This window comes from Pyxicephalus adspersus, chromosome 9, assembly GCF_032062135.1.
Source record: "Pyxicephalus adspersus chromosome 9, UCB_Pads_2.0, whole genome shotgun sequence".
NCBI classification, from domain to species: Eukaryota; Metazoa; Chordata; class Amphibia; order Anura; family Pyxicephalidae; genus Pyxicephalus; species Pyxicephalus adspersus.
Genome location: NC_092866.1, coordinates 44,311,964 through 44,335,406, shown reverse-complemented (window position 1 = coordinate 44,335,406; position 23,443 = coordinate 44,311,964). Strand labels below are relative to the sequence as shown.

Here is a 23,443-nt window from a genome sequence, read left to right as displayed (position 1 = left end):
CACTCACTACCTTACCAACTGCTACATCCCTTGATTGATCCAATTCAAATTTGCATACAAAAGAAAGTTGGGACTTAACTTAAGACAGTAACAAAAATTACCATTATGAGTATATATTCAAAATATATCCATTTATTTAAAATCATATAAAAAAATAATAAACATTAAAAACAATAACATTTATTCAATTCATCTCTAAAATTCACATAAAAATTTCACCAGAAATGCCTCTGACTTTTTTCGGCGAACCGATTTCAGGAAACCATCGGAAGATCGAGGAAATCATTTCCGGAAGGATTCTCAGGGCTGCATTCATTCTTGCAGCCCTGGGAATCCTCCTGTTTGTGATCCTGGGCACTAGAGATTAATTAATAGGGTAAGTACAATAATATAATACTTTTCAGTACAGCCTGGTGACCGTGGGAACTGAACTGCAGATGAACTCTCAATGGAGAAACTCCATTGAGAGTTCTTCTACAGTTCCACTGCGATCCCCGGGCACTAGAGGTTAATTAACCTCTAGTGGCATGGGATCCCAGTGAATTCTCAGAGCTGCATTCGTTCATGCCGTGCTGGGAATCCTGTCTGTGATCCCCGGTACTAGAGGTTAAATGGGGACAAGTCTCCCCAATCAAAACTTCTAGTGCTCTCTGATCCGCCTATCAGAGAGCACTAGAAGTTTTATATGGGGAGACTTGTCCCCATTTGCCCTCTAGAGCCGAGGATCGCACACTGAGCTGATCAATGAATGCACCCGGCACTGCATTCATTAATCAGCACAGCTCAGGATTTATTTTTAATTAAAATTCGACCTCAATACACTTTACACTGGCCATTCTCACTTAGAATTTCGGAAAGCGAGAACGGCTGAATTCACAGCGAGATCGAGCTTTAAAAACTCGCTCACTCATCCCTAATGGTGTACAATTTCAGATAAATGGAAATATTCATTTGTTCTAGAATTCTGTACGCGTTTCGCCGCATAATCATCCGCTTCTTCAGGAGATTTACACTGTATTAGCTCTCCTGCTCCCTCAAAGCACAGAAAGCACCTCAGCACTGATGTTAAATGGCACCAGAACTCTTTGCAAACAGGATCACAACCGGCTACAGAGAAGAAAAGAGTCTGGCTTTTAGCCTGTATCAGCCTCATCATAGACTTGAAGGTGAATCTATTACTGAAACGAATCGTTATATTTTATAAAGTGGACAGTGTGATGATCTCACAATTTCCCCTGTATCTGGTGCCATTTAACATCAGCGCTGAGGTGCTTTCTGTGTTTTGAGGGAGGAGGAGAGCTAATAGAGTATATATCCCCTGAAGAAGCTGATGATTATGCCACAGAAAGTGTAGAGGATTCTAGAACAGATATTTCTATTTATCTGAAATTGTACACCATTTCTGGTGATGATTTTATGTGAATTTTAGAGACGATTTAAAGAAATGTTAATGTTGGATCATATTTTAAATAAATAGATATATTTTGAATATATACTCATGATGCTAATTGTTGTTACTGCCTTAAAAGTCCCAACTTTATTTTGAATGCTAATTTGATTATAAACAAATTAAATATAGGAGGCTTCAGACACAAATAGGTGTGTACCCATTATATGATTCTCAATGAAACATAAAGGGATATTTCTGCAGATGAGTCAGGTGCAGTCATTGTGTAAATGACTTATACAGAAACATACAGGAATGTGCACATAATTTGTTATTGCATATTTTTCCTAAAATGTAAGAGCGTCCACATAACTACCAAATGTCTTCTATGGGTTTCAAACCTATGGTCTTATATTTTTAGTTGTCATGTCAGCTTCATAGCCACCCTGATCACTTCTATATGAAAACCCTGCATGGTTTACAGCTCCATCTATGAGTTTGTATTAACCCTTTAATGTGGTGCACATCATTGGCAGCTAAATGGTTAAATTCACCCAATGCTGACAGACTCCCCCACCTGTGCTAGAAGGCTGTTTCAAGCATCCACTAATCTTTAGGTAAAATATTAATGCAACGAAGTAAAATAATTCCTCCTTGTAATCTGAGGTCATACGCTAGTATTTTAGTTCCCAGATTAAAAATACTGACTTCCTTCGTATTCACACTCATAGGTATTAAACATTTTCAGTTATTGTACCCTTTATTACCCTTTTTCCTCATTGCTGTCCATGTTATGTTCATCCAGTTTATCTGAATATGTTTTACCTCTCAATTACATAGTAAGTGGGGTCTCCACAGTATTCCAAATGGGATCTGAATAAGGCTTGGGACCTCCTTCTTCCTACTGGTGATTCCTCCAGTGATGCACCCCAGAATATTATTTGCCTTCCCAGCTGCACCGGCCACACTGCTTATTTTGCAATCATCTGATAAAAGCGACCCCAAATATTTTACCTCTGTACGAATGCTTAACAATAGATGCCTAATAATTGTTACAGTGTGCAGTGAAATCAAATTAGGAGAAGAACCTAAATTTAAAGTAAGGCTGGACTTAACAGTGAAATTACAACCCACAAAAGCACAAAGTTTGGAAAAAAAAAAATAGGGACTTTCTACAAACATACTTGGCATGACATCTGATATCTGCTGAAATTATTTAGTTTTTTTTAAATTTAATATAGAAAATAAGAGCTAGGCAATTTATAGAGTAGAAATCCTAACGTGTATGTAAAGGTATCACATTCTTTTTAGTTTTTAATGCGATGTGGAGGGGTTGACTTCATGATTTTATTGCTGTCCAGTCCAAGAAATTTACTTGGCCATGTAGTCTAATGACCACTGTCCCCATATCAAGATGTGATGATAAATTATCCATTGGTCGCATATGTTTTAGTGATAGCCAAGTTTGTCACTTTTATCACTTTTGGAAGATTTCCTTTTTCCCTGTTGCCTCCCAAGGACAGGTAGTGAACAACATAAACCCTTACAAATGCTATCTTTAGCTCATTACACACTTCACAATGTTTTGTCCAACAACTTGAGTGATTGAAGTGGATAGTTTAGTTTCCAGTTGCTAACCATACACGGGTGACCATACACGGGTCAATTTTTACATAATCAGGTAAATGATCACTTGCCTGGGTTACCCTCATGCACAACTTAATATTGATCAGATTTCAGAAATATCGATGGGAGTTCTTACTGACAATCATCAGCCAATAGGAAAACTCCTACTTTATACCATAACCCAAGGCTATGTAAACATTTAGCCCTGTTGTTAAAATGGACCTACCACCAAGAGATGATGTAAGCCACCAATTTTGGACTCATTGTTAAGAATGCTAATTGCCTGGATGAAAAGCTGATGTTTTGGTTTCAGTAGTTTCGGTCACAAACCTGACAAATAGCTGAACACCTAATCTGTACATTCATTCTGGGTCATTGAATCAGAAGCAGAAGACCAGAACACCAATTAGTCAAGTTTTATTTTTCAGATCCAGGTAAGGAATGATCGATTAAATTATCCCCCGATGAAAGGTCCACTTAAAGGGGTACAAAGAGCAGTCCTATTGACTGGTAGCTGTCAGGGAGCGCCCCCCCTACATTCCCTAAGAACTCATAGTCACTGCTAATTGCCTAATGCCCCTTGATAGTCTTCTCTTCTCCATTCCCTAGTGCTCCCCACTCTGAGACAATAATGAGCATTCCTGAAAAATGTCCTAATGATATATCAACCAAAAAATTTGTGTTTGTTTTATAAAATACAATGTCTAATCCTAAATGTCTGGCCACCCAAATTATATAGTACAGTCAGACAATAATATATATGGTGACCTTAAAACTTTTGCCCATACACAAACTTTTTCTGCATAACATTCCGCACACTTTCAGGAGAAATATCATGCTTATATACATGCACCACCATGTGCATGGTATATTTGCAGAATGTGCAGTAAAGATCTATAAAAACATGAACATTTGCCACTGAAATTTTAGTATTTGACCTGTAATAATTTATTATACAAGCACACTGTAAACTGTTGCCTTTGGATGTTCCTTTAAAACCTTGCACTTGCCATTTTATTGCTTTTTTATTGGTTGACCATATGTCCCTTCTTGATAAGAACACAGCGCTCCCCTTACCTTTGTCCTGGTTGTTGTCTGCATTGAGGGATGGATTCTTGTTTTCCGGGGACGGTCTACATATTGTAGATGTACAATAAGGCCTACAGAGAGCCTGGGGGAAACTTGCAAATATGCGCGTCTGCACTCAGCAATTTCCATTTCTTGTACATACCTAACACAAGTAATGCTCAGCTTGTAGCAAAAGTAATACAGAATTTTTCTATGAAAAATTCAAGTGAATACATGGAACAAAAGTTGCCCACAACTATAGTGAAATGGTAGTGGAGGATGGTAGATTATTCTTGCAGAGTATGGCAGACTACCTCACTGTCTCCAGCACAGAAAGCTTAGTGTTGTCTCATTCTTTTTCATCCAACCCCACCATGTCCTTCTTTGCCCACTGGCAATCCTCTGGTAAGACCTATGCATGCATGCTGGGTTTTGTCACCCTGGTAAGCTCCATTCTTAAAAAATGCCGAACATTACATATTTGTGTGCACGACACTGTATATGTGCCTGCTCCCTAGTCCAGTACTTCCCGAATCCAGAAGTAAATATTTTAGTTTTTTGTCCAACTTTTCTATTTTACCGTAGGGTTGTGTGTAGCCAGCCAGCTAACTGGAGCTCATGCCTGCCTAAACACAACCGGCAAATGCCAAAGTTTATAGACTTTCTGTATTAATTACACCATGTGTGGGACAAAAGCTTTGGAACCTAAGGATGGTTGGAGAACATTGATCACTTTAATGGTGTATGGCTTAAAATAAGTTTATTGTTCCATGCCATGTTCCATGAGGCAACAGACAATCTGGAAAACCAATCTTTGGGCACAGAACATGAAAACGACCTATTACCAAAGCCCTAAAGAAGGGGAAACGAAAAATTCTCAAAATGCTTTGGACATCTTTAATGTTTTACACGATATATAAAATGATTATTGTTCTCCTACTTTCTGCAGTTTCCAAACCATTCTATTTATTTATGGCTCCCCTTACCTATCTGCATATGCTTGAAAGACCAATTCTGAAGATGACCTCCACAGACCCACCCACCACCAACATGGTCTAGTGCTACATCATACATAGATTCTAAATTTCTTTATCATATACATGTATTACACTCATTGCTTCCCCAGAATTTATGTTCCACCTTTCATAAGTGGCTGTATCCTTTCTTTATAATGGACATTGTAGCTCCTAGAACCATTTCACACTTGAGGTGGAATACTGCATGGTTAGCTGCTCCCAGGCGAATAGAACACTGATGCTATACACAACTATGGGGCCAGAATTCACTTATCACTTCCAGGAACTGCGCCACGATCTATCGCAACCATTGTACAAATTTTTTTCCAATCTCCACTTTCATTCAGGTAAATGGGAATGGTTGGGTCCATGCCTCCAGTAGAATGCTGTGGTCACCTGCAAATCCCAAATGGCCCTTAGAGGCAAACTGTTTTCTGTGGAGGAAACTGTGGGGCTAGAATCCACTTGGCACCTCCAAAACTGTGCCACAATCTACTGCAACTGTTGCAAAAAATGGTTCCCAATTACTCCCATTCAGTTGAATGGAAGTAGTTGGAAAGATGATTGAGCCTGTGGTAGAATGCTGTGGTCACTTGCAAGTCCTAAAGACCAAACTCTCTTCTGTGGGTGAATTCAACACATAAGCCTATTCTTTTACAATATGGTGGAACAAGTGAATCTTGAAGAGTGTCATTTAGATCCAGAAAATGTTATACAGTGTCCTGTGTCACTCATCATGTATTGGGGATCTTCCATAATTTGGCCTGTGGTTACAATTCCACTGTTATTATTTATTTTATTATATCACAATCTTCCATCTGCTGGATCTTGTCTCTGGTTAGATATGCCATGATCTGCTGTGAATGAGTGACAGGTACAGAATAATCCATTACAATTTGTAATTACATTACAAAGTGCACTTTTAAACTAATGTCACTGTGACACATTGAAACAAGACAAAGTTTTCTTTCTGCCAGTATCTGCAGCTGTACATTATTCAGAACTTCAGCCTGATCAGCCTGACACTGTCCCTGGTCAGAGAAGCTGGTAATCTGATGTTATTGTGTTATTCCAGGGAATGCAGAAATGCCAACCTTGACCTTTGGGATTTTCTCAGCTCCTTTGTCCTAAACCCTATAGATCAGTTTTACATCTAAAGCTAGGTACACACGTCGAATGGTTCTCGCCCGATAATCGGCTCAGGGTCGATATCAGACGAAAATCTGGCGTGTGTACAGCGCTCGTCGTCCATCGTTTGAACAACCAGCCTGGTGGATCCACAGACGATGGACGATGATCATTATGCAAGGGAAGGGGGAGAGTGCGCAGCAGGGTGCCACTCTCATTCATTCATTCATTCATGCACTCATTCATGCATAGTGCAATAATAGTCCTTGGAAAGAAATGTGAAAGCGACTATAATTACACGTGTGTATGCAGTTTAATGATTCTCTATTTCCAGACCACCAAGCAGAGGCCTCAAAAACAGATTAGAAAATAAAACAGAAATTAGGGATTATTTAGAATAATGTTTTCCTAAAAAATTTCGAATCCTATAGCATTTCCTTGCGGATCATTTTCAGTTGCACTTCTATATCATGCACATTCATATAGTCCTGCAATATACCATAGTGAACCAAAATGCAGAAATGCATTTTTTTAGTGCATTAGGCGCAGAATGAATGGGCTACCTAATGTAATCTGTCTCAATGCACGAAAACCTGTACATTGTAGCATACTGGACTGTGATGTGAATGGGGCCCCATGGGTCTATGAGCGATCCTAAACGAAAACCACACTTTTCCTCTGTCACATATGGACAGAGCAGTGAATGTGTTGCCTATAGCATTAAAAAGTTTTTTCTATTACACAGTATTTATATAGTGCCAACATATTACGCATCACTGTACAAAGCCCATAGTAGAGCCACTAGCTATTTTGAGGTGTTCACAATTTAAAGTCCCTATCATAGTCATATGTCTTTATCACTGTCTAAGGTCAATTTTTGTTTTTTGGGTGGGGGGAAGCCAATTAAGCTAACTGCATGTTTTTGGGATGAGGGAGGAAACCGGAGTACCCAAAGGAAACCCACACAAACACGGGGAGAACCTGCAAACTCCATGCAGATAGCATACTGGCCAAGATTTGAACCTGGGACCTAGCGCTGCAAAGGCCAGAGTACTAACCACTGAGCTACCCTGCCACTCTACTTTTTTTTTGTATATACTTATGGATAGAGAAGGTTTAGAACCTCTGTCAAATTTTTACTGTTGTCCATGCCGCTACTAAATTGATTCTTCTCTGTTTGTCCTGATGTTTGTCATTATTATCAAGACAGAAAAATCTTACAGTTTACACCACAAACAGAAGTGAAGATAAAGCCTTTAAGGGGGGGGACACATGTTCTGGTAACAACTAAGAGAGAAAGTTTCCTAAGGCCATGCTTACAATAATGGTTCTTAAATGCCTGGAAATCCAAGTACAGCGGTTGTTCATGGATTCCAAGCTATTTGTCAGGCATCCTGTGGGCAAATACATTCCTTTCTATGGAAGTAATGGTGGTTTCCACTTGTAATTGCAACATGCTTTAATTTATTAGCCCTCAAATGTGCCACCCTCCAGCTGATTATATGTGTATAAATAAATATCTTTTTCTCACTTTGTTCAGACTGGCAGTGAGGTTGGGATGTGGTTACTGCTTCCTATGCCAATGAATCACTGCCTTGGGGGAGGATCTACATGTGGCATCTAATCGTGCCAGTCCCATAGGGAATGATTGGAGTGACAGTTCAGTACCACTCACTGCCAACATTGTCAAATCTGTAGAAGCTGGTTCTTTAATAACCTGCACTGAGGTGTAAGTGACCAGCTGCCGGGAGCTGCACGGGATTGCATAGTCCTGAAGCAGATCTGAACCTCACCTTAAGACGGTGATTGGGCACAAAAATGGCAGCAGTTGGACATGAGTGTAAATGTAGCCTAACTTTGTAGAAACCTTGACTTACTACCTGTACAACAAAGACAGCAAAAACAAACTGACTGATACACATGGGTCAATTTTAATATTATTATTCTTTATATATAAAGTGCCAACATATTACATACAGCTATAATATAAATAGGGGCTGGAGATGGCAAACCTGCAAAACAGACACATACAAATGATTTAGTAGTAAGAGAAGATCCTACCCAATACTGTTTACAATCCAAACCCCTATACAAATGTCAGATTATAGTCATTTGAAACAATCTTTTGTGACTCTTTCCATTGACAGATGAATTAGCACACAGCACCATTCTGTTCAATGGAGAGGGAAGGGGGGAGGCTGATCAAGGGGGGAGGCTGATCCTCCATAGGCGTGCACAACGGTTCTTCCCTATCAGTCATTTATCAATCTCCAATGGCAGATTGATTAATTATGTTAGGGAACTGCTGTACATAAGTCAGATTTTCAACCAAGATAAGCACAACCATTCATCTTCGTGAAAAAAACATCTGACGTGTGTATGTAGCCTAATTATCTTTTCTGAAACAATAAAATGATCAGAGCTGATGGGATTCTGAAGCAAAATCAGCAGCTGACTGATCATAAGCATCAATCACACGTTTCCAATAAACTGTAGATAGATCAGTCAAGTTGGAAAATCTTGTTGTGTGTACAAACAATAATTCAAATGTCGTATCGGAATTCCAATCACTTTTACCCCAGAAGAACAATCAGAAGGTCAGAATAATGTACACATGTGCTGTGTTTTTGAACTTTTGATCGATCGATCACTTATAGGATCATACGTATAAACAATCAATAAAACTTGGTTGAAATGCCAATCACTTTCTATCCCATAAAACAATTAGAAGGGCAGAATACCATACACACGTGTGCAGTGATTTTAGAATTCTGATCAATTAGTTATGGGAATATTCGGTTCTATGTTCAAACAATCAAGTCTATGATTCCAATCATTTTCTATCCCACAAAATAATAGGGGGAGATAATTTTACACATACATGCAGTGTTTTTAGACTTCTGAATAATCGAATACTTATCAGAGTGTTTAGTCGAGCGTATAAATAATAAATAAAATCCCTGATCAGAATCCCAACAAGAACAATCCGAGGGGCAGAATACATACCCCCTAGATTGTAAGCTCCTCGGGGCAGGGTCCTCTCCTCCTCCTCTGTCACTGTCTGTATCTGTCTGTTACTTGCAACCCCTATTTAATGTACAGCGCTGCATAATATGTTGGCTCTATATAAATCCTGTTTATTATTAATAATAATAATAATAATAATAATAATAATAATAATGCATGTATGTGCAATGTTGAGCAACTGATTATTTATCAGCTGAGCACAACATTGGCAACAGATCTGCTTGCTTTCTCTATACAAAAAAAAATGCAATAAAACCATCACAGATAAACATCAAATAAAGTTGTATTGCTTTGCATGTTTTTTGCAATGTTTGTGGCCTAAGCATGAGGCCATGTATTAGGACGAGGTGTTCAGGGCTTGCTGTAGTGTTAGCAAAGAGGGGCTGACCCTAATAGAGGGAGAGGGAGGAAGATTCCTTGCTGACAGTGAGAGGGGGGTGTAACATTCCTGTAAAGAAGGAAAAAGGGTGTGAGGAGTGAAAGAAAGCAGCAAAATGCAGGTCAGGGAGATGATAGCGCACAGGCTGAGATGTGTGTCTAGGTGACAGATTCAGGTGTGACACCAGAAATAGGAAGGAAGCTTTGCATCGTATAACACCGTGTGCCCAGACAGGGAAACTATGAAGGCAGACACTGAGGGACAGGAGCATTAGGTCAGGGAGGCGGGGTATAGAAATAAAGGCAGGGACAGGTAAGAGCATTGAGGTAATGGCAGGGTGGGGCATAGGAGCTGGCTAAGTGTGTATAGAGAAGCTCAGTGACAGCAACACTCTGCAGCATACAAATAAAGCCTTGTAGATCAGGAGCCCAAGCAGAGAGACGCCAGGCAGGCGCACGCCAGGGCACTATCCGGTCAGGGGTACAAGCAGGTGAACGTGGCATTGGGTATTAACAACCTGTACAGTGTGGGAGATTGAACTTCCACCCTCAAGGCTTTGAAAATGCAAGACAGTCACTTCCTTATGTCGGCCTTGCAGCCAAACCTGGAGATCACCTCGCTGGCTCTTCCCACCGACTCGCAACTGGACCGCAAACTGCGCCAAGAGAACCAAGAACTGCGCAATGCCCGTGTTCAGGAACAGGTCCGGGCCAGGATGATGCAAAAGGGGTCATCGTCATCAAGGACCAGCTCCGCTTATGGAGGTAAGGGAGTTTTAAATATTTCATTGATTGTGACCTATCTTGTTTCTTGACTTTTTTAACATGGCAGAACTCTTGAAATAACTTTCAGGTCTTCAGGGAACTCCTACTATAATTACTAAAAACACAGCTCCCAGTATACTAGTGTGGTGGTCAGTGGGAAGAATGCCTTACATTGCTGGGCATTGGGAAAGCTGCCACCTTTACAGATAACAAAAAAATCATTGGTATCCATTAAATTGACCTGAGAGTCACAAATTGCTAAAGGAACCCCCAGCAAACACTGGAGGAACTCTGGTCCAGAAACACTGATAGAGGCTCTACAAAAGAAACGTTAGAATAGTTCTTCTGGAACAGCACCTGCATAGGTTGGGTTAAGGAAATGTGGCTGTTGTACTTGTTAGACTTGATAAGCTGTGGTTAGGATAACACGCCCTCCCCTCCATGCTCCATAGACCGGTAGTCCTTAGCCCTGGCTGTACAAGGCTGGGTCAGCTCATTCATTGCTTTATTGATCGTATCTATTCTCCCATGTCAATTAATCTGTCTTCATTTCCTTAAAGTGTTTCTATGACAAAACTTCCTTTTTATAGCATCCAATCAATTAGAGAAAGTTTACACCAGCCTTTTCGCACTTTTATCATTTGGGAACCCTTGAAATAACTTTCAGGTCTTGTGGACCCCTGCTATAATTACTATATTCACAGCACACTGTATATTAGTATAATGCTCAGTGGGAAGAATGCCTCTTATTTTGCTACCCAGTGGGAATAATGTTAGCCAAAAAGATCATTGGTGTCAGTGGTAACTGTCTTAAGGGGCACAGATTGTTCATAGCTCAAGGAACCCCTAGCAACCTTTGGACAAACCCTGGTTGAGAAACAATGGTTTTGACTATCTATCAAACTTGTATTGCTGCCCCATTGGGACGATTTTAAACCCTTTTATGGTCCCAAGAACAAGAGGGGAGATAAAATGTTTCAATTATGACCCCTGTACTGGGTACAATTCTACAAGTGTTTGTTCACATGGACGGTTTGGTGATTTTTAGCATGACTACTGACTGATCTATTTCTACTGCTTGGCAACTGATGACATTTACAGATGGTTTTGATGGCTACTTAGCGGCATTATTAAATGCATGAAAACTGCTATGAGGCATTTATTAGCACTGCGGTTATCCTGCACAGGAACTGGAGGGGTAAAGGAAGCGGAATCACATTTTTTGTACTTCCTAATCACAGACCTTTCAAATCTAGGTGTTTGAAGAGTCCCCATTGAAGTGTTTGAAAATTGAACCAACCATTAGATACAGCACCACAGTGCAACGACTACAAAAAAAATTCCTTTTTAACTGCCCTTGTTCAGTTCCATTATAATGAGAAGGCTTTGTGGTTATTTCATGTGTTTTGAGCTGTAAAATACTAAGAAAACTTTGCAAAAATCAATCCTATGAATGAGCTTTAAGAGTATGTCCTTCACTTTGGGAGATTTCTTCTAACTTCTTGTTGTGTCAGTAAGACAGGAAGAAAAGTGAAATTTCTACAATTATAACCTGGCAGGAATTTTAAAGTTTAAATGAAAAACCTTTTGGCTGTACACTTTTAACGTTTTTCGTATTGTGCCAGAACAAACGTTATCTGACAGTTCTCTTTGGCACAGAGCCAGTCATTTTTTTTTTTTTTAATGCCTTGTTAATCGGCTTCTGGGCACGGCAGCCAAGCATGGTTCCTGAGAAAAACCGAATTATGGTTTCTGTAGGTAACAGCTACACTTCAGTTTCCAAACTACACCTAAATTTCATAAATCTAGCCTGGAAGGTTGGGTTTGTCCATGTGTGTGCATTACTCAAAGGGCTTTGCACATATTGCACATCAGTCAGTTGATTCATTCTGTAAAATATAATATGACTAGTTATCCAGTCCTGATTCATCCTGTAATTAAGTCTTGTTTGCAATCAAATTCTTGGAGCACCTAATAAAAACAAGCAACTGTGATTTTCAGCATTTGTCATATTACCCATCCCCAATTGTGCTGCAAGGATGTATTACATTCCTTCTCGCTTTCGTGTTTTACGACTGGCCTTGTTAAAGCCTCTTAACATGGTAATTAAGTGTTCTTCAATGAAGTGCATTAAAAGGCTTTTGGAATATTACACTAATTTCAACAAGCCAGAGGAGTGATTGTCATATTAAATGTGTTATCGTAGGCTTTTTGTAGAATATAAAATAATTGTTATTAGGCACAGCACATAGAAACGTACCTGTCATACGACCGATGCAGCCCCACCCTGGAACAGCGTGGAATATCTCTGGACCCCTGAGGGTACTGTCATTCAGACATTCCTCTTGTGATTTCATTTACAACACAGTCCCCATCTGTCGTTGTATGTTTGTGCTGGGCTGCTACTGAATACATTAACTAATTTCTTCATAGATAAAAAAAAAAAACATATTTAATGAAAGTACAAACATTGAGCCAAAAAGTCTCTCTCCTTAATGGTTTTAGCTAAAGTGTATGTATGAGTGAACTTAGTTTAGGATAGAGTAGTGATGGGTTGAAACCCCTGCCAGTTTTTTATTTTTTGCTGTCTGTACACCGTTGGAAACCTCAAATATACAATGAAAAATGGAAGTGGAAATCCCCAAAACAAAGGAGAATTCCTATTTTGGGCTGATGTAAGACTGACAACTTTGCCACTAGTGACACATGCCTAAGGACAGAGTTTTTTTTTTTTTTAAATGACATCCCAATCCCCAGCTATAGGCTTATGAGGAGCATGTCATTGGTCCAGGCAGTGAGAGAGCATTTTTTTGTCTAATAGTCTTTTGGTGAACCTAACGCTGGTGATTTGTCAGTAGTCTAAACTGTCCATCAGAACAGGTGTCCCAATTGCCTTTTCTTCTGTTTTGGGCAATTTTCTTTTTCATTTTTTTTTCAGTGTGACAAAGGGGTGAACTTTCTCAGTAGGGGCACAGACAACAATAAAAACATGAGGGCCTAATCTTGCACATGCTATCTTTGCACGTGCCACCCAGGCCCAGCCACCCAATTCAAGTTCAGCCATAGCCAAGATGTTTTCGCATCTCCAGTTATTCCTACTCTTGTATTTCCAGTGTCACAAGACCAGAGAAGAAGAATGTGTATTACAGAGGTTCTAATTGGGCTGTCTCTGTCCTCACTAAAGACATTTCTCATCAATTCCTATATTCAGAAATATTGAAAACCGCAATACAGTAGTGGGACCCTTTACCCCACCAGAAACATCTTCTGTTTTGAGAATTTGGTACTATTTAGAGGTTGAGGTGGTTAACAATATATTATATTCCTACATAAAAGAGTCACATTTACACCAACCAGCCCAAACCACTGACGGGTGATCTGAGTTATATGCAATATCTCATTACAATGGCACCTGTCAAATGGAAAGATATATATGGAAGCAGAAAAAAAATTCTTGTGACCCCAAGGTTTATTGCTTTGCCTGTGGAGGAAAGCAACTACATCTGCTCCAGTACTACAGAAGAGCTACTTAGCACAAATTACTGAAAAAGCCTAATGCTGGCCATGAGTAAAAGCTGTCAGATTACATAGTTCATCACAGTTTGATGTCTAAAGCCACAGACTGCCCATGCTGGCCCCAGCCCTCCACTGAAATTGGCACCAATGGGCATGTGAGAATTAGAACTTGACCAAGGAGCAATGGAATAACATGGTCTGGTCATTGTGTGCTGTTAGTATCTTTATGGTCTTGTAGAGGTCATGACTTGGATGGGTCAGAGGTGTTTTGGTGGGACAAGGGGTCCTATACAATATTGGGTTTAATGTTCTGTCTGATCAGTTTATTGTTATCGATTTCAGGTTTGGCTTCAGGTCTAACGTAACTTAATAGATATTTACAATATCTCTTCTGCAGGTCTAGAGCCATTTAATAGATGTTTACTATGTTAGGTTTGTTTGAGTTTCCAATGTTTGCAAAAGTTCCCTCTGGGTGCTCTGGCTGATTGGCCTGTAACCAAACTGGTTCTTGAGTTCATATGACTATAGAATGGTAGACATATTAGACTGTGTCTTCGGTCTGGTGTAGATAGTGATGAGAATGGTCTATGTGGCTTTGTAAATGTGGTGAATACATAAATAAGCTTGGTTATAGGGAATACCCCTCTGCTCTCAGGCCAGCTATCTCTCAGGGTATTTATCTGCAGTGCTCACTCTATTAGTAGACCTCATTTATGGACTGGGGAACTAGAGAGATGTTTGCTTAGCTGCACATGATGCAAGCATTTAACAACCTGCATGTAAAGTTCATAGTCTGTTTCTTTAGAGTAACCCCTATAGCAGCTGAAAGATTGAACCAATATGTGTGAATAGAAACTGCTTGCTCGCTGTCAGGGAGCTCTGTACATTCTGAAAGCTGCTGGTGTCAGTAGTTGGTTCTACTTCTATCTTTCCTTTTCTGAGACCCATTGACATCATCAGTATTTTTGTGTTCTTTAATTTGCAATGCAGGCAGATTATGACTGAAAAGAGGGTCTGGTTGGGTGCTGCTTTTTGAATAAAATAAGCTGCAAGAGTGTCAACATGTGATGTTAACCCTCTGTGTCTGAAATCTACAAAATTGAAAGTGGTGGCCTATTGGCATTATGGTGAGGAAAAGGTGCAGACTTTAACCTGCGCTTAGCTTTTAATGCAGATGTGAGACACTTACAGTGTGCAGTGAGATGAATGTAAGCAATGTCAGAACAAGAGAGGAACTTGCTTCCAATGTGGAAGATATGGCTGTAAGTCACATTGAAGTAGTTTATATAAAGGCCTACCTAAAGAGAAACACCTGCTAGAATATTTATTTTATTGGGAACAGCCTCACATAGAAAAATGTTTGCTTAACTTCCTACATGCTAATATGCTGTACCAAGTTGGCTTTCCCCTCACTTTCTTTCCCAATGATAATGGGTACTTTAAAGAACAGAAACCAACTAAAACTTAAAATCGGAGTCGAATTCTGGACCCTGGTGTCAGTGTGCCAAATGGTGGGTCAGTCCTTTCTAAGTAGATTTTTAGTTCCAGTCCTCTGTAGACCATCGTAGTATTTTCAAAGTTGCTGGTTCTAGCATGTGAAACTGGGTTGACCATGAAAAATAGTAATGCATCTCTCAAATGAGCAAAGGGCCTTACACAACTCTAGGGGTAAGTTTGTTAAAGAAGACAGTGCCAAGGACACTGTTGGATACAGAGGGTCCATAGATATGCTATTGCTTCTTAATCAGGCTATGACCAGCCAGTCCTTCTGATCTATGGTGTGTTCTGTTTGAAGTATACCTTGGTTCTTTGTAAGCTACTCTTTTCAGCACAATCACGCAATCATCTCTTGGTATAATACTTGAATAATGGTGTTAGGAAATTGGCTTTAATGATGTTAGCAATAGATTGACATATTTCTTGAACACTTCTCGTCTACCCACTACTAAAGGACAGCAATAAGTCAATTATTCTTTTTTTACAGGCAAGATCATTTGTTGCTGAATAGTCAGATTCTCCTTTGTGTGTGTATGTGGTCATCCTTGATTATTTTTTTATTGTTAAATGTTAATTCCTTCTATGTCAAAAAAGAATACCCAGAAAAATGTTGCATGTCTAAAAGGGACAAAGCAATTACCACTGATCACAATGGAGATGATACTGATATTTTGAATTCAGAGGATGAATGCTGAGATATTTAGTGTGTATGTCAGTTTAAAATGTTCTAGGACATGGCTTCCAACTAGTGTTCAAGAATGCAAAGACTGGAGACATCGTGCACCATCACCAAATAAGCAGTTGGTGGTCTCTGTATTTCTCAATGATTCCAGAAACATGAACTTGACATGCCATATCATGTTCTCCCTTTGTATGTTGCAGTACAGGCCTATTCCACATACATGCAACGTAACACATTCCTATGGAGTGATGTGCTGGTGACTTCTGCTGTCCTCTGTCTGGTCAGGGAGGGGTGAACGCCATGTCCTGTGCTGTTGTGTCACCTGTGTGTAATAAGGAGGGGCATGCAAGGGCGGAGGGAGAAGGGAGTGTATGTGCCTGTCACCTGGGTGTTGAATTTCGGATGCTATGTGTATAGACCTGTTTATGAGTATGAGTGGGAAGGGGCTAGGTGGGGAAGTTCTGACCATTTCTATGCCAAAAATTGACTTATTTACTGTACAACCCACAAATAAATGAAGGAAGAAAAGAGAAAGATTACCAAAGGTATAATTTAGGTTGCCCTCTCCCATACCAGTTTTCTTAATTGCATAGCTTACGTCAGAATGGTCTTAAAATCCACTAGTAAAAATTCTGGCCACCCAATACCGATACTGTAGTTTTATGTAAATACCTGATGACTTTGATCAACTTTGTCTGGGATCCCAGGTCCACCCACCTTCTTCCTCCATTCATAAACTCTTGAGGCTTATTCTGCGAGTTCATGTATCTTATGAGGTTCTCCTGTCTAACTTCAAAATTACCATGTTAAATGTACAACCTCACAATGAACTTCCCCTTTTTGTTTCCTTTTTGGTATATCCATTCACCAAGTGCAAAAAACACCCCTAAAAACATTTATCCTGCCAGAAAGCTTTTTGGGTTTATAACTTTCCATGGTCTTTGCTTGGGCTGACTGTTGTCAGATTACATTTCTAGGAATCATTGTGGATTACAGAACACCTTTTAAGAATTGATGTTCTGTATTCCTAAAACACTTTCTGTTTTATATTGACAACATCTTTGCTTCATGGATACAATACAATGAGTAAATAGTGTCACAGGACCGGCATGAGCACTTTAAAGTAACCATGTGCTTTACTTAAGTTTTTTTCCTTGCTTTGCATAATGCCTTATTACAAGTAAGCAGCATCTTACACTCACTGGGCTCCCATCAACACACTCGTATTGTGCCTGATTTTCTAAGTAACTTATCTCATGGTCACAGTGTGCCAGGTCATTCTTCCCCAAGATGTTATTTAACTATAAATGTTGCCAGAGCTCAGGCCTTGCAATTGTCCTTAAAACTTATACAAAGAATCTCTTTTTGAACTATTAATACAAACATATACAATTATTCATTTTAAGCTGGTATCTAAAAACACAGGACTATATACTTGATTTAGGTTCATCCTTGGCAATAAGAAAGATATGGCAGCCATGGAGAGGCAGGGTTTTGGTATACACATTTGCCAGTAAATCCTGCTAAAAATGTTGGGTAATCTGCCTCTTTTAGCAATACCTCTGGATCCAGAAACAGTGGTGTTTCATTTTGGCTCCAGAAGCAGCAAGAACCTTGAGCAAAGAGGAAAATTATATGTAGAAAGACACATCTTCACCACGCTCCCTAATAGATGCACTTCAATTAATTTATAGCTCTATAAATTATAAGGGACAATTGATAAGCAAATAAACTGAGTGGTTTGGTTGAATGGTATAGTTACTCCAAAGAAAAGTAATGTTCCTCAATAACGTAAGGCTGGACACACAAGGCCAATGATTTCTTCTCCATAGTTCTTGACCACCATCCCCTGTCTAATGTAATATTTTTCTATATGTCTTTCAATTATTTGGCCAGGATGTACAGCTGAAAACAAAAATCTGTGTCTGATGAGTGCTTTTGAAGTCAGCAGCACACATTAATGCTTTTATGGGGTACACGAAAAATCTTAAATATTTGTCATATTGGATTGACGATTTATGGCCAGCTTTAGTCCCTATAGATAACATATCTTGGTCTGAAGTTACCTGTGGAGATAAACCAGCTCTCCTTTTATGAATAGAAGAGAGATGAAAGCAGACCTGTAATGACCCTGACCAATATACCCTGGTTATTCAGTTTTGCTACTTTGACAATTTAACTTGCCCAATGGTGTTGTTCAGGGTCAGAATAATGCAGAACCAGCTGTAGTTGTGCAAACAAGAAAGCTTACTTATCAGTGAAGAAAAGAGTCAAGTCTTCTTTTGACTAAATTCTAGACCGGAAGTGAAAATTCAATTGTTGTGGGCATCCAGGCCAGCTTTTCAATCCTTTATCAGAGATCGCTAACATGTCTTGTCTTATTTAACTTTAGTCCACAAATGTGGACACCATCCATTGTTATAGATATTTGAAGACCAGAACTTCTTCCACATGAATGCCAGATGAGTGTATTTATTTTCCTTGTTCCAAGCTTGTCAATGGAATAATCCCACAAGTCATCAAATATGTATGAGAACTACAGTGTCTGTGAGAACTGTGAAGCTTTTCACTTAAGGTTGTTGCTTTGGTTTGACTCTGTACAATTATAATTGGCAGACATTTTGCATTTGAATGCTAAAATGTATATAGGGTGCTTTGCTGTTGCATTGATGTATACCTATACTTAAAGGTCACTATAAATTTCCTTGCCCTATGTACCTTTGCCATGCTAGAAGATCCCTTTTAAGTGCTTACAATTATTTGGCTGAGGAGTGCGTAGAAAGTATAAAATGAAAACTGCAACAGAGATTGAAGATATCATCGTGCTCTGGTCTCCTGTCTTGAGGTTGTTGTATACCGAGATTAGACTCTATATGCATTGTCAAAATAAAACAAGTGTTGTTTTTTGTTATCTTTCTAAGAATATAAATCTGTATTGATCTCCTTTCATCTGGCATGCACATTCATTATTTAGTGTCTGTCAGATTTCCTTCATTTCTATCTATGAGGGGTAATGACTGTTTATCTCTGTTTTTAGCAAATCCCCATTCTACTTGTATAGCATCCACCAGATAACTTTGCTGAATCTCATAAAGCTGAGTACACACGTGCAATAATTGTCGTTGGAAAGGATCTTTCACCATCCTTTCCAGCGACTAAGGACTGCACGATGCATGAACGAGCTCTGTACGTACAGCACCGTTCTGCTTTATGGAGAGGGGAGGGGGAGAACGACGAGCGGGACCCTGTTGCGCGCTTTCTCCCTTCCCTTGCATTATGATCAATCGTCGTCCATCGTCCGTGGACATGCCAGGATGGTCGTTCAGACGTTGACGACGGGCGCTGTACAAACGCCAGATTCTCGTCCGATATCGTCCCTGAGCAGATTATCAGACAAGAACCATTAGCCGTTCCCAAGTATAGTTACTATTGGCACTCCTACACTATACTTCATGATTGTCAAATATAAACAAAATGGATAATCTGCATCTCCTATCAATTGGAGGTCAATCAAAATTCTGATTTTACTTTTCTCCTCTGCCTACAAGGATGGCAAGCTGTGCAGATTCATTGCAGCAGACTGGGATATCTTAGGAAAGTTAACACTATGGTGTTTGTAAATACTCTCTACATTCCTTCTGTCAAACCTTATCTGCCTTCCTATTATCTTGGTATTAATACACTTATCTGTTTCACAAATAAACTAGAGTAAACTGAGTGGGGGGTGAAGACACTGCAAAATTATTTACTAATGGGCAGTTCCAGAGCAGAGGGAAAAGCTGTAGAGACCCACTGAGCTTTTATTCCTTGACAAGTGCCAATAAATTGAATATATGACCATTTTTTTGCAATAAAAAAGAGATTTATTCCTAATAAGCTACAGAAATGTAGAATATTTGTGATATGGTGTAGTAGTGCAGGGCTTGAGTTTCTGTGCTACGTGTTGATGCTCTCCATGGGAGTTCACCCTTATTTCATCTATTATTTGGGCACAGGGCAGCTCTATTTGTAGGCTTGATTGAAAATCCTATAGGAAACTGGTAATAAATGTCTTTGTGGTCTGGGTTTGGAGCCCTTACTACTCCAGCAACAGTTGATTGATATCCAATAGGTATCATGATAGTTTGCCTACGTACCTTTAAAGGCCAGTTTTTATACAGGGACATTAGGTAGAATCTGGGCAGAAAAAAGTCTAGATACCAGGAAGATACAGAAAAAAATAACTGGATGCCATTGAATATGTCACATCCACAATCCAGTACAACTGACTTGCCAGCCAGAATGGACAACTTAGGAAATACCTACAGTAAGAGAATTTTTCTGGGTGCAAGCAGTTGATCTGTAGAGCAGATTCATGATCTGCCAAATTATTTAGCCAGTAGTGGTATAACTATAAATATATAGTATGAATGTATATACCGGTAGGTATATTGTTATTCATCATAGGAAATGTTCTCTTTTAGTTTTTGGAATGTTGTAAAACAATTATCCTCCACCTTCATTTTAAAAAGTCGAAGTCTTGGTTCTGTATAGGTAACTTCCTTTTGCATACATACTGTTTGCTTATCATGAATGTAGTGTTCAGGAATTTTGCAATACAGCATTTTTCTGGATGCAATTCGTGCCTATATAGACTACACCCAAAGATGATGCAAAGGTGCCTTACTGATTGTGGTGGGGTGATGGCGTATTTTTTTAAATAACCTCGTGCAGCAAAAGGTCAAACGTCCCCTGTATGTGTGCCTAAAACTGTAAAGACATAAGTTCCCTAGATGTGTATGTGGTTTATATTAGACTAAAGCTACAATGTTGCAATTAGAGACAATCAGTTGAATTTGTTTCTTTATTAAGTTCATTGTGGCATGGTATAGAATGCTATAAATACACAGTAGCCATATTGTTGAATGCAGAATATTCAGTATTGCATACAAGCTATTCTAGTAAAAAGCAGGCAACCTTTGTTATACCCTTCAGCCATGTTGACCTGTTCAGGGTGTGTGTGGTATGCAGTAACTTTTTCAAACCAGGTTTATGGGGCGTTCTATGTACTAGAAAAATACTACAAAGACTGAGCAGAAAAATGTGTGAAATTCATAGCAGGAATCTCTTTGCCCCAGGCTTGGTACTGTTTACAGTCTCTGATGCCTGAAAATGAAGGAGAGAGGCACAAGATCCTGGATGTCGGTGATTTTCCTCTCTTGGTAGGACAAAAATCCAAATCATCTATTTGGCATTCAAGGCACATAGACATGTAGTACAAGCCTTGATCCTTTTTCATCATGCAAATGCTTTAATACAATTGGTGTGGTCATAAATTCTTGTGACAGTGGGAAATGTGTGTTGCCACAGCTTGCTTTGTTTGAAAAAATCATATTGCTTGGTTTTACCATGATGTCTATAGCCATGCATAGTAATAGATATTTTGACTGAAGAGTTGGGTAGTTTTTCACCCAACTGCATATGACATTTCACATCTACATGTTCCCTATAGACAAAGTTTTGGTTGAGCAATAATGTAGGTAGAGCTGTGTCAACGATCTGAATCACCAATGGGGAATAAAGATTTCCTAGACATGCTTTACATATTTCTTTTTTTATGCCAAATGAGAAGCAATAAACATGCATTTTGTGTTCAGGACGTAGGCCATGGGTCTTTAGGTTACTGAAACTTGAGCTAAGAACCAATAACTGTCATTATTACTTTGAACCTAAATCTAAGGGCCTTTTTCCATGGGCTTTTGTTTGCCTCTAATAGGTTTTGCATTGCAATACAAGGCAATGGGAAAACCCATTTAAAGTGGGTCAACTAGTAGTCAGGAGGAGGTCTAATTCACCAGTCATTGTATTCTAAATGACCTCAGAATTGTCCTGTCAAACTGATGCCATTGACGCAAGACGAAAGCCAGTTGACACGGGCCCTAAAGCTTCAACAATATTGAACCCTAGACTTCAATGACAGTCAGACAAGGAAAGAACATTTTGGCATAATTGTTTGTGTATGGAAATAAGGCAGCATAGTGGTAATACAAAACTCTGTAGATGAATCAGGGCTCCATGTATTATGCATGTAAGGAAGGAACTAGTAAACCTAATTACAACTTGTTTATATGAAAGGTTTAATACATTTCCTGGCACAGTTACAACAAATAGTAAGCCTTTCTTTGTTACTGAGAACAGAAAAGGTGCTGTCATCTTCAGAGATGGTTACTGTGATTGGATTTTGTTTGTACTTGCTGGTGTTTGCTTGCAATAAGTGAATAAATACATCAATTATCAGATTATAGCACCGTCAGCGCAAGTTCAACTGCAAATTAAACTTACTCTATTGTAAATTTTTTTTTTTTAGGAGTCTAGTCCAGTCAAAGTAGTATTTTATTTCTAAGTAGAGCTTAGAGGCCTGTGTCCGCATCTGGCCTCTTCTATATCTTTGACATTCCAATAATGAGATCTAGCTGCTAAATTCTTGGCACACCTCTGAAATTTTGGGAGTTCCCACTCACCAATTCCTCCTCATCAATAATAATATTAATAATAGTAATGAAAAAAATTGTATTAAAAAAATAAAATTCAGCAGGGAAAGTGGGGATCCCTCATAATGACCACATCAGATGTACAAAGGAACACAAGCACAACCTGAATACCTGAGAGATGACGAAGCTGGTTGGGTATCCTCACGCTATAAATTGTGTGAATATTCACTTCAATTATTCAAGCATGTAAACAGTGACTTCCTTACTGTTTTCATTCACATGATAAAATAATTGAAGTGAATATGCATTCCATTTAGGATCATTTTAGGCTTGCAATCGTAAGATTCTATTGCACATGCAACTTTTCTTCAACGTAATTGTATGAGGATGGTTGGTAACAATTTTGTGCATGTGTTTGCATACAACTGCGGTCCACTTCCTGAAAGCGACAAGTCAATTCTGGTCGTGTGTGTTTAATTTTTCCCTCTTTTGATGGAAAAGCCGCACCTCAACGTCAACCACACAACAAAGCAGCTGCCAAATGCTGTAGTTGATTTAAAAAAAGCAAAGTAGTTTAATAGGAGCAGCTGGGAGCGGCTATCCGTGCAGGTTTTGTAATTGCAACCCTGAAAATGCCCTATTGTATAAAGATTCTCAACTCCTTTAGTAAATCAACACCACAATATCCCTACTGTTGCTATCCTACATACCCTCAGCAGAAGACTCTTGCAGATCCCAAACTTTTTCCCATGCCTGCAATCTAAATCCAAAAATCAGGTCAACGTAGTTTTCTGCTTACCAGTACTATTAGTTTGTAAATAGGATGCACAAAACAAATATAAGAGAAAAATCTTTGACGTCCAATGGTTCTCGCCTGATAATC

At 39.2% G+C, this 23,443-nt stretch overlaps 2 protein-coding genes across 4 annotated transcripts in view; both read left to right on the top strand.

Moving 5' to 3' along the window:
• Positions 1 to 23,443, top strand: part of MRPL23 (mitochondrial ribosomal protein L23) — a 706,510-nt gene that overhangs the window by 468,002 nt on the left and 215,065 nt on the right. The window lies entirely within an intron of this gene.
• PKP3 (plakophilin 3) overlaps positions 1 to 23,443 on the top strand; it is a 63,973-nt gene that overhangs the window by 10,530 nt on the left and 30,000 nt on the right. For 2 of the 3 annotated variants that reach the window (XM_072421742.1, XM_072421741.1), the window contains exon 1: positions 9,947 to 10,395. In XM_072421742.1, coding sequence (XP_072277843.1) covers positions 10,194 to 10,395 — 202 coding nt within the window. In that variant the 5' untranslated portion in view covers positions 9,947 to 10,193. Of the gene's footprint in view, positions 1 to 9,946; positions 10,396 to 23,443 lie in introns of those variants that run through there. The other variant, XM_072421743.1, reaches the window with a different exon arrangement.